At 38.9% G+C, this 12,800-nt stretch overlaps 1 protein-coding gene across 1 annotated transcript in view; it reads left to right on the forward strand.

Moving 5' to 3' along the window:
• eys (eyes shut homolog) overlaps positions 1-12,800 on the forward strand; it is a 276,707-nt gene that overhangs the window by 125,227 nt on the left and 138,680 nt on the right. Inside the window, exons 11-12 of the mRNA XM_046071407.1 lie at positions 8,348-8,452; positions 12,355-12,494. Coding sequence (XP_045927363.1) covers positions 8,348-8,452; positions 12,355-12,494 — 245 coding nt within the window. The remainder of the gene's footprint in view (positions 1-8,347; positions 8,453-12,354; positions 12,495-12,800) is intronic.

The following is a 12,800-nucleotide window of genomic DNA, read 5'->3' on the forward strand; positions in this document are numbered from 1 at the left end:
TTTTTTAGTAAATAGTTTTGTACTGTAGTTATTTTGATCAGTGGGTATTTGTTTTTGCAAACCTCCACATTTGCAAGCATCCGCTCTGATTAAATTCTCAAAAGACTGAATCACAGCCACCTCAAGGGCTGCTGTTCCATAATTGACCTCTGACCACCTTGAGGTGGACATGGCCAAACAGAAACTTCCTAGATTGATCTCTACATTTTTAAAATAGTAATAGCATCAGTAGTTGTTTCTTTAAATCTAAACAGAGAAGCACCAAAACTAGCAACTACAACTTAGGATACATCTAAATGTCTTTTAAAGTGCAAATGAATGACTCTTTCAGGCCAGAAATCTGTTCTTGGGTTGTGATTTACAAATCACAAGCCAACCACACATTTTAAGCAAAGGCCAGTTCTCTCGATGAAGAGATTTTCTAACCTTGAAGCTTATTTACCAGTAGCCTTGCCTGCTTGACATTTCTAAGGCCCACTGCTGATTGCATTTAATCCAAGTACTCTGGCAAATGGCTTCCTAATTAGCTGCCAGCTCGGAACATGGCCGAAACGTGTTAAGCTATCAATGACAACTGTTCCAAATAAACGGGGGAACAAGGGAGAGACACAAATACTAAAAAGTGTTGTTAGAGAGTATGAGATTTAACGGAAAAAAACGTAACCCTTTTCATTTACCATGCTTTAAAAAGATTGAACAACTTCACAGAAACAGATAAGATCAGTTGTTAAGTGCGACATTGCTTCAGAGAGTGTATGTACAAGAACAGTGTGTAGTCTGCATATAAAGTACATGCCTATAAATACTACTCTGATTTTGTCTCTAGGATACCCTTTGCCATTTCACTCAATAATAGAAGATACTGTGTGAAATATTGCTTATCTAAACTGTTCATTATGCCTTAGGGTACGTTCACACCGACTTTGTTTAGTCCTGTTGATTCGAACCCTAGTGTTGACCCCCTTGGTGCGGTTTGTTTGCGCTGGTGTGAACGCTGGACTTGAACTCTGGTCCGCCTCAAAGAGGTCGTCTGGGACTGCTGTCAAGTGAACTCTGTAGTGGTTCATTTCTGGTGGGAACGCCATTCGAACTAATCAAGGGAAACCACCATTGTATGTGTCATGTAAAATAGTACTTATTTAGTATTCCTTTACTAATTAATGTATTATTGTTGTTGTTTATAATATTTCATATTTATCAGAAGGTTTTCACTGCCAATTTACCTTGGTGTTTGGTACATACAATAAACCTATTAAGAGAAAATAAAAAGAAAGGCAAAGTACTGCGACAGTTAATAAGAGAAGGTGGGGAGTTGGTGGTGCGGTACACCTGTCAGACTGTAAGGCGAGCTCAGGGAAGACAGAACCTCCCATGTGGCAAAAGGGCAAAAGCTGCTTGATCTTGATTATTATTATGATAATGGGAGAACAGAAAAATTACAATCAAAATTTGAAAGAGAGAGAAAAAATACTACAAATAACACTAGCCTACCATTACAACAAAAGTGTCATATATATATATAATAGTAAATAACTAATTATTATAATATGTAACATTTACTGTTGGCATTTGTTTACACTTCTTGGGCCATTTGAGTTTTTGCCTTTTGTGAACGCACACTGGACCAGTTGGAAAATTTAAACAATGTGTCAGTCTCGCGCTGGTTCGTTTCAGGAGCGGACCTTTAGCTGTGAACCTGCCCTTAGAAATATAAAGAGGAATTTTTCTCTTCATCTCTTTCACTCTCATATCATATATTTATATCATAAGAAACTCATCAGTATAATTCAATATGTAAACATCTCTTTATACTGTAGACTTTGTTACTTTCTCTATTCTAGACATTATTTGACTATTAAAAAAACCAACAGTATAGAACAGTGAACAGTGCATATCCTTGATAAGGGTAATGAAGGCATGCACAGTATAGTTCCCCTCTTGTTGTATTGCTTAAACAACCAGTGTATGTGATATATTTTTTCTTTGCCAGTGCACTCAGGTTTTGACCTATAGCGTATTTCCCCATCTAGCTTTAAGTCATGACACACTCACCTGTCAGTCAGATAAGCCCTTACATAGCACTACATGAACAAGATTTTCCCCCTCTGTTCATAGCTGAAATCTGTTGCCACTTCAGTAATGGAAAATTGTCTCTTATACCATGGCAGGTCTTAGTGACTGATAGAATTCATCATTTTCTGGCATCTTGGGATTTTTGCTTTGGAATTTTTGAAGCCATGAAGCACAGAAAGGCCAATTTAATTTCAAGCTTTGCCCAGAACCCCCTCTGTAGTCCATTATAGATAATAACTCAAGATGCATTACTCAAGCCCCAGCATTCAGCTTTCAATTTTGAGGGCTTTATTTTTTACTAAACAACTGTTTGCATATATTTTGCTGGTCTCATTTATACACTCTTTTTTTAACTGTGTTAATAATAATTTAAGACAACACATAGAATCCACCAAAGTTCCCGGGGTGTTATTAAAAGACAAAATTTAAAACAATCTGTAAATCTTCACCTGGAAGGTCTTTGCATTTGGAGCTTTATCTCGCACAAAGATGAACGAATCTACTGGATTTAAGGAACTTTGTATCTGATCATTTCTAGACTTTTAAGACATTGCAGTACAAAACCTTTTGTAACCTAAATCACCAATTGAGTTTTATTTTTTTAAACCGCTACAATATTACATGATTGTATGCACAGCCATAAATGAGTGTAGGCGTTTCACAGATTTTAGTAGTACAAATTTGTATAATGCGCTGCCACACAGCATGGCATATTTTGTATATAATGACCTGTAGCAACTACTGAGCAGATGATATCAATCATCGTGTTTGTGCTGTAGCATGAGGGTGCCACTGTCAAGAAGAGACTTTCACTACATGTCATTGCTGCTCTGTTATTGATGATAGGACTTTTTAAATTAATAACTTGCCCTGGAAGACACCCACCCCCAACCACAGCGGCAGAATCAGCAGCTGGTGAGGCAGCTGAGCACCAAACAAATCTCCTATCAAGCAACCTGCATCCCCGACCTCATCTACTCTCTTCCATTTTCTTAACAAGAAAGTGAGGCTCTCCAACCAGGGGATTATTTTCTCTAACATGTCTCTTTGTGTTTCCAGGGGCTCACCACCCGAATCCTAAAGCATCTTATTAAAGGAATGTTGGCCTAATTGTTGTTGAAAAGGTCAATACCACTTCCATATCTGTATGCTAAATAATGAAGCTAAAGCCAGTAGCCGCTTAGCTTAGCAGAAAGACTGGAAGCAGGGAAAACGGTTATCCTGGCTTTGTCTAATGGTTAAGAATAAAATATCTGCCTACCGACACCTGCCTGGCAATGTCACAGTGATGACAAGACTCTAGGCTGACAGTGCCTCCAGCCAAGACGACCTATATGACTACTTGTCATTTTTACATTTTAGTTTTTGCTTCTGCTTTACAAACCACATACATGTTAATTAGTTGTTGGTAGGCAGATTTTTATGTGCTTTTTGGACAGAACCAGGCAAGCTGTTAAGCTAAACTAAGCAGCTGCTCCCTGTATCTTTATTTTTAGCGCACAATCATGTGGGTGATATCAATTTTCTTATCCAACTCTCAAAAGCAAATAAGTGTATATCCCAAAATGTTCCTTTAAGAGTTGCGTGCAACAGTTTGAAGGGGCTTTACTGTATGTAGTTTTCAGCAGGAACTAGCGGTGCGGTTTCCAGATTGCATGTAAACCCGCACGTTACCGTAATAAATTTCAGCTTTAGCGTGTGTGCGTGTGTTCACTGATAGACTTCACTCGGTAAAAAACTTGGTAGTCTATTATGTTACGAACAGGATAGTAATATGGGTCTACTTAGCCGGCGATGCAATGTGGAAAGCCATAACGTTACAACTGTAGTATTTAGCACCAGATAACGTTAGCAGCTGCTCAACGTTAGCCGGCGAGCTAACGTTATCTAAGTTGAGCCAACTAAAGCACAAAATCACAATATATTTCACATGCTTTGCAGTAATGTTAGTTTACCTGTCCAATAGGATGAAAGCCAACTCTGTGTCGGTTTTGTCGGTTCCAAAACAAAGTGGAGGTCTCTCCATGATTCAAGACTTTCTGATGTTGACAGTGTTTTCACCCAAAATCGATCTGATTCTCGTTTGGCCTGATGTGCTCCAGCACATAAAAACTTTGTTATTGATTTTTATCCTTATGTGGAGTTTGTGTTGGAATCTGTGTTCTGCTGGGAGCCGGTTATTTTTTTGTTTTAGTGGACTCTAGCTAGTTAGCTGCGGTTTTGTTGGTGTGTGTACGGTACAGAATCAGAAGGCAAGGGGCTCGGGTGCGCGAATGCAGTCATAGCCAATGGATTTCCCGGAAAATCTGACTTGGAGTCTTCACATAGGATTGAAATCAGTAAAAGCTGAGCTTAGTTATTAAACAAAAAATAATAAAAGGGTTTTCCAAAACCATATCCTTTGGAAGAACTATTCTGATGATGATGGAGGCAGATGTGGCCAGCATGGACCCATATTTACTAAGCTCAGCTTTTCTGATATTGGCCATCAGAAGTAACAGAACAACCCAGAAAGTGGATATTTTTTTATGTGAGGTTACAACTCCTTCACACACAGGCAATAAAAAAGTGAATCATTTCATTAAAACATACATATGCCCCTTTAAGCACCTTTTCTTTTGAAACAACAACTAGGGCACAAGGCTTTTATTTCAGCCACAGATCTGGGGAAACTCATCCATGCTTTTCTCTCCTCCCACCTCAACTACTGGAACTTTTTATATACCTCTGTCAGTCAGAAATCAATTCATCGCCTACAATTAGCCCAAAATGCTGCAGCATCACTTTTAACTCACTGAAAAAAATGTGACCATATTACCCCAGTTTTAGCATCCTTGCCCAGGCTGCCTGTTTCTTTTAGGATTGATTTTAAAATTCTTCTGACCCAAATGACTATGTGATGCATAATTTATTTTTCCTTTAAAGGCAGGGTAGGTAAGTTTGAGAAACTAGCAAGAAACTGCTGCATTTTTAAAAGTATCCAACAGAGAAACTCCCACCCCCTCCCTTCTGGGCTCCTTTCAAAGCCACGCCCCCAAAACACGTGAACGCGCGTTACCAACTCTGCTTGAGGACGAGCAAAGTGTGACGAGCAGAGAGCAGCTCGATGCAGCGGCTCACGTCAGGGGTAAAAAAAAAAATTTAACTTTATCGTTATGAAAATAAACAACTAACCCGGTTGTTAGTACTCACTATCAAGCTAGCATGTTAATATTGGATAGGTTTAAAAAGACTGACTCTGATTCAGGTACGAGTTGGCTAGCTAACTGTTAGCAACAGGTAGCTGTGCTAACAGCTACGGGCAAAGCTAAAAACAGGCTGATACACATTTTTCCGTTTCCATCAGTTACGCTACACGAACGTGAATTTCGTGTTAGACTCATAACATGTATGTTGTTTTGCATGTTAGAGCTTCCACTGTGACAGCATTATTGTCTCTGATGAGAACTGAACTCCAGAGCCAAGCATAGGACCGGGACCGGCCCGGGGTCGAGGCAAGCATAGGAGGGAGGGCTGCCAGGGTCTGAGGAAGAAGAGGCAGGACGAGGAGGATCTGTGTCATGTACATTGACCTGGTGTGTAATGTGGACACAGAAGTCCTGTTAGAGAACAACAGACCCCTGTTCAATAAAAATATCTGATCATGTTGATGAATGATCTTTCCAATTACACAGATCTTTCCCATTTGGGGTTCTAAAAACTATATATTCCTTTACAGACCAGAATGTGAGGACTGTGGACAACATCCATGCACCACACATGGCTGATCTTCCAGACCTAGGACAGAGTAACAGACAGTTCAGTGGGGCAGCATACAGACAGTTTGTCAGTAACAGAGTAACAGACAGTTAGTGTGGCAGTGTGGAGCACTTGGTCACAGAGTCATGATACTGAGTTGCTGTTTCTGGAAAATATGCAACTGTTCTCCTGATCCACCAGGACAATACAGAGGTTTAATCCTGGCAGGGTGTAAGATGTAATGTCACTAGCAGATAATTCCATCCACTGTGTGGATGAATACCTGTACATTGTTAGTTTTATTCACAGGAGGGTAGAGAAAATACAAAGTATATTTTTCCATGTTCTGGATAATATTTTCATTCATTTTTAAATAAAACATTGAAAATGATAAATGCCTTTTCTTTACACTTGCAGCATAAACAATCAAACAACTACATGTATGTCTTATGTCTCCAATAATGACATCCTAATGTGGTAAAACACTTGTTTATTGTTATTAACTACAACCTATATCACAAATAGATCATTTTAAACATCATTAAAAATAAGTATATACAGGAAGAGACAAGGTGTGTCCAGAGTTGTCTTGACTGATTATGAAGACAGTTCAGACTTTGCATGTAGCGTCATATCGCTGCTGTGGAGATGATTAAATATATCACAGTCAACTCTCTGACATGATTACCACATTTCAAAACCAACCATATTACTTTTTGATTTATATTTTGCTGTATCTAACAACACAGTTGGGGCAGGGACACCTGACTGAACCCCATGTTGACGGGGATCATCAGGTCTCCCGGTTCAGCTTCTAGGCATCTCCTCAGTACTAGACAACCGTCAGAGGAGGAGGAAGAGGAGGATGGCACTCTGGAGGTCTGCGATGTAACTGTAGTCCTTCTCCACCTTCATTGAGTACAATCTCCACTTCCTGGACTTTTTGTTGGACACCTTGCTGTACCTGATAATACAGAAAGGAGGATCAGCTTAGTGAAAAGTTTGTAACTCCTGACATTATTTCTCATATAGAGCAGTTAGCATTTCCACATAAAATGCAATCAAAACAATAAATCTGCACCATCTATCTGTATTCCTCATACTGTTTAATATTTGACTTATCACTTATAAATGTATTGAGTAAAATGCATAGGAGCACTCATAATGCAACATACTGAACTGTGTCATCAGCTTTTCTCCTGGCTGGACTGTGGACATGGTGGTTGTAATCCAGGCCAACCAGCGTGGTCCGATCAGCTCCGATATACTGGTGAGAAGTACAGGGCTATGAAAGACTTCAATTCTGCAGGTGACCTGAGGGCACAGTAGAAATAAAACATACAGGATTTTTTGTTACTTCTGGTAAAATAAGTAATGGCATAACAGCACCAATTACAGTAAAAGGTTTTTCACACAGTAGGTTTAGCTATGAACAAAGTCAAACTATATTATAGGTAGCTTATATACCAGAAACACAGATACTTGGGGACCTTTAGCCATCATTGTTTATGTATACTAACGTTGAAATGTCTTTCTCATAACTACAAACACACAGCTACATCACCACATTTGTAAAAGAGTAACATTCAGTCAAACAACGCTTGCAGACACAAGATAATCACACAAACATATTAGATACAAGGTAAAGATAACTAAAGTTAGGTGTAAACATAGTATAATAATATACCTATATGGTCAATAACTAAACCGGCGCAGTCTACACTTACATTGCCTTACCTAATGTTAGCGTCAGAAAACAAAGTTTGCGCTGCTGTTTTCCAGCTCACCTACAGCTAGATATAATCCATCGTCTCTACTCTGGCTCCTACACCATTCTGCACTCGTAGCAACCGTTAGCTGTATGCTAAGTAGGTAGCTACGTTTGAAAAGCCATGCAGATATCACCCACCACTCTGACCGCTTCGCTCGTCAGGTCTGAGCGAGCTGACCGGGTGCGCGCATGGGGGCAGCTCCTGTAGCAGCAGGGCTGGTAGCCATGGCAGCGAGGCAGAGTGACAGTCAGCCAGCCAATCATTGCATTCGGTCCGAATAAAACGAGTGGCTGTGTTTACTGCAGCGCTGAGAGGACTACAGACAGCCACTTTTTATACTCTCTTTTTCAGTGCACCTAACTTTTTAATATGCATTGGTGTATATAGACAGTTTCAACAAATATGACAAAAAGTGTTTTAGAAGCAACTTGCCTACCCTGCCTTTAATTGTACATTGAATTGTTCATGTTTTATTCCTTGGACACCATTGTGTGTTATACTGATTTTTATTCGATTTGTCTGTGTTTACATTGACTTTGTTACCTGTATTGAAAAGTGCTGTACAAATAATACTATTATTATATTTTATTATTCCTTTACTAAGATCTTATAGGATTCAGATGGGACCTTTCATTCACACAAGAAAAGGGGCTTATGGCAAAGTTGCACAATATATGCAATTTGTTATCACTCATGATGAGTTCTATGTGAATATTGTAATGTGATACAAATGCAACTAATTGCAGAACTTTCTCCATTCTCAGGGGCAAACTGTGAGACTGATATCAACGAGTGTGACTCCAGCCCATGTCAGCACAATGGCACATGCTCTGATTTGCTAGGACACTATGAATGCCAATGTCCTACAGGTATGCTGGGCCTTGTGATAACTTTTATTAGCTTTGGTAGCAGGCAGTACTGCAGACCTTTTAAACTGAATATGGCCTAAGATCCTCAGCGGGGGCCCCTCTGGCCATCTCAGTGTATACTGAAAACCAAAAGTGATTAGCCTTTGCCAGCGGGGTCCCTAGATTGTGACAAATCCTGCCTGAGGAAGCTGGGGAAATCAGCATGATTTAATTCATCACAATCATGAATCATGACTCTTTTTACTTATATCCTGTTTTCTAAAAATAATTTTCTATTCTCAGGTTGTTTTGTCATTTAATAAATATATTCAACGCTATGTTATTTTCCAAAATGTCGAAACACTCAAATGCCTTTTATGATGAAACTAAAAGTTATAAAAAAAAACATTTAAAAAACCCTATTTGTCAGCACACTGCTGATCTCATCGTGCTCCATTGTGCAGTATAGAGGCAGCAAGGCACAGCTAAGGTCTTAGTCAAATTATTCACAGTATCAGTTTACAGCTTTGGCCTGCAAATGACAGCTGAGAAAAATCACCAAGCTTATTACCAGAGCTCAATAGTGCAACCAAAATGTACAAATCTATTAATGGGAGTTTCATAATATTATATTATGAAACTCTCATTAATATAATTTTCCTGTAATTGTTTTGCCTGACGGGCATTCACTGAACGTAAACTGATAGACCACCCGTGGGAGCTTCATGTTGGCAGGGTGCAGTTAGTGTGTCTGGCAATTGCTTTTGCCCGATTTACTGGATCATTATACTGCACATGCAGACCAAAGACACTGTGGGGAGAGCATCTTTGTGGCCAGGTGATGTTTTTCTCACAAGAATTTTCACTGTTATTTTTAGCTGTTGTTCTCAGCAAATATTGTCAGCTCTTTAGGGAAATGTAACATTGATGGTAATGAAACATTGTGTTTGTTCACTCTTGTTCAATTAAACATTGAAGGACAATACCAGAGTTAATGACACATGGGTCACAGAATCTGTTCGCCTCATCAGTTGCTGAAGAAAGCCACATTAGAGTCACTTTAAGGTGCCATTCAGAGGTGGCATTGTATTGTATTTTCAGTAACCCTTAAAGTATCTTTGATGCAAGTCTTCATAGTTTAAAAGATTGTGCATGGTAGTTTGAAGTGTTGATCCATCTTTCCATATTCTATACCGCTTTTATCCTGTTCATCGTTGTGGAGGGAGGGAGACTCTTCCAGCATGCATTGGGTGAGATGTGGAGCACAACCTGGAGAGGTTGCCAGTCAATCTCATGACGAAAACATGGACAGAAAAACAAAGACTTACCTACAGGGAATTTAGTGTTTCCAGTTCACTTAACTGGCATGTTTTTGAGGAGGAAACCTTTGCAGACACAAGGAGAACTTGCAAACTCTTTGAAAGGCCAGCAGGTTTGAACCCAGGATCTTCTGAATAACAATTTACAATGCAATAATAATATTCATTCAATGAATTAATTAATTCACCTTTATTTAAATCTCGAGGAATCTATGAGGGTGTACCCTCATTTTCAGTAATGTCGAGGATACAATTAAAACAGAATATAAATACAAAAAATAATGTTCAAGAAAATAAATAAACAGACAACAACCGAACCCAATTACATTCAAGAGCAAATAAGTTTGTATTCATGGTTTTAAATGATCCTACAGGTACGATCGTGTTGAGTTTTAATAATAATATATAATAATAATCTTTATTTGTAGAGCACTTTTCAAAAACAAGTTACAAAGTGCTTCAACAAGTGCAAAGACAACAATACACGCAAGAAAACACTGAAAAGACCAAAATACACGTTTAAGATAAATATAAAATAAGTAAAATAGAATAAAATAAAAGGGATAAAATAAAGTTAAGTAAGATCGGGAAAGGAACGGAAATTAGCAGCAGTTATGACTATATATGTGATATGCTATACCCATTTTTATGGAGTATGAATTTGACAGGTTGAGAATACGCTCAATTCTTAAACATTGTAACTTTAAACATTTTTACTTGCATCATACTTATTTTTTTTTTTTTTGAGGATATTTTTTATGCCATAGTCATACTGTTTTAGTTTGGCATGTTTTGTCACCTCAGAGTAGTGGTTGACCGATATGGGTTTTTCAGTGGCCAAAGCCGTTATTTAGAGAGCAGGGCGGCCGATGTGTAATGCTGAAATCAAAACAACGAGAAGTCATGGATATTTAATGCCAGCCAGTAATGGTTGTAGTTTTGATTTGCTGTCATTTAGGATGAGAGAAGCATGTTAACTTGTAACATTTAGAAAAGATGATGGCAACTGAGGAAATTTAGGGCTCCATACTAACTTTTTCACCACCTTCCCAAAACTCAAAAGGGGGAGTGCTAACATTGTTCCACAGCAGCCACAGTGACGAGGCTTCCTGCAGATGTGCCGATATCTCAAAATGCCAGATATCAATCTGATCAATTGGCCGACTGATTAATCACTACCTCAGAGTGTAATGGTCTGTGAATTACATTCTACAATGTTTGGATAATTGAGTTTGTAAATATCCTACAATTTATAACTAACTGTGCTTTTTGGGTGAGCATATATGTGGAATTCTGGCTGTGATGTTAGAGGAATGAGGGGGTGGGCTGATGGCTGTGTCATTGGGGTGATCGAGTAGGAGCCTGCAATCACAGACGTCTAGTTAAATTAGACCCACGAAACACACCAGAAGGCTCAACAGTTATCTTGTGTCACCCCGTTACACCTGCTCAGTATATTTAGGAACAAACATGTTTCACAAATTTACATATGATGACTATTGATATCAACAGTAAGCCCTAAATTGCATATTGTTGACCAATGTAAAAGGCTTAAAAGTGTCAGACGAGCAGTAGGAAGAGTTGTTTGACCACTGGCTTGACATTTTGATATGATATTTGCCGCATCTCCCATCTTAAACTCAAGATAGATATCCATACTTTGCATGCAAGCTGGAGCATTTCCTTTTCAGGCAGAGTCATTGGTTGCTCTTTCCAGCTGCCTCTGAAGCTGCCTTAGCTGCCTGCCATAATCCCTGATCATGAATCCCTAACTCCCTGAGTAAACTGGTACTAGATGTGGCCACAGATCCATGGTAACAGAATTCCACAGGGCGTACCCAGGCTTTCCAGCCTTGCTACTAAATCTCATCTGTTATCTCAGCAAACCTAAGCCTCTGCCGCTCATATGCCTCATCTGCTGCATCTTCTGATGGTGAAGTGAGTTCTACAGTGTAAGAAAATAGTCTGCTGAGTGCTGGACCAAAGTACTTAAGCAAAGTCTTCAGACATGGGTGGAATTTTAAGTTGCTGACTTATGGCTGCTTTATTTTCCTGCCACTGAATGTGTTTTATTTCACCAACTCAAAAATACAACTATTGGTTATGCCAAATGTCTGGAAATAAATGAGATATTGTTTTCCAATTATACTGACTTAATAAAGGTTTTCCTTTAGGGACAAGACATGTATGGGATGAATGTCTGCTGTGATACAAACCAACACTTTTTTGTGGTCCGCACATTTGATAATGGTTACAGATGAGTATTAAAATCAAAAGAGCAAGAAGAAGAGGGATTAGATTTTTGAAAAAGTCGGGGGGGAGCACAATATGAAAGTTTGCATAAAAAAACTTAAGTAAAATTTTTAATTGAGGCTCAAGTTAAATACAAAGTCAGGGAGGTACTGTGGCACATGCTTTAAAATAGACCAACCAATAGACCAACCCTCCAGTCGACCCACAGTTGACCCAATTTTTGCCTTGTTTATTAAATATATAGGAGCTGACCTGGTACAGTGGCATAAATTAGAGATGGGTTCCAGATCTACTTTCTGCTAGTCAAGTATTGCTTCTGTTACGTTAACTGTATTAAATCTTTTCTTTCAGGTTTCCTGGGAAAGAATTGTGAAGTTGACATAGATGCTTGTGCTCTGCCCAACAACACATGTCCACCAAGGACTCAGTGTTTGGATCTGCCAGATGGCCTTGAATATACCTGCCGTTTACCCTGCCCTCAAAACCTTCAAGTGGGTAAAAACATCTTAGTGTACTTTTTGTCCTTATCTGCTTTTCTGTATCCACATGTTAGCTTTACCTCTTTAGTTTTTATATGGGTTTAAAGAGCTCCCAATCTTCTGTTTATTTCTCCTGAAGTAATTCTAATGTAAAACACAGGAGTTGCGGATCTGAACTAACCTTTTAATACACCAAAGTCACACTATTACATAAACTAACTGATCAAGGCAGCAGTAGACCAGCAACTCCTGCCAGGTAAAATTACTGTTTTTGTTAATCGAGTCTGGTAGCTTTGAACAAAGTGATATACTGGCGGT

This window comes from Micropterus dolomieu, linkage group LG15 (assembly GCF_021292245.1).
Source record: "Micropterus dolomieu isolate WLL.071019.BEF.003 ecotype Adirondacks linkage group LG15, ASM2129224v1, whole genome shotgun sequence".
Classification (NCBI taxonomy): Eukaryota; Metazoa; Chordata; class Actinopteri; order Centrarchiformes; family Centrarchidae; genus Micropterus; species Micropterus dolomieu.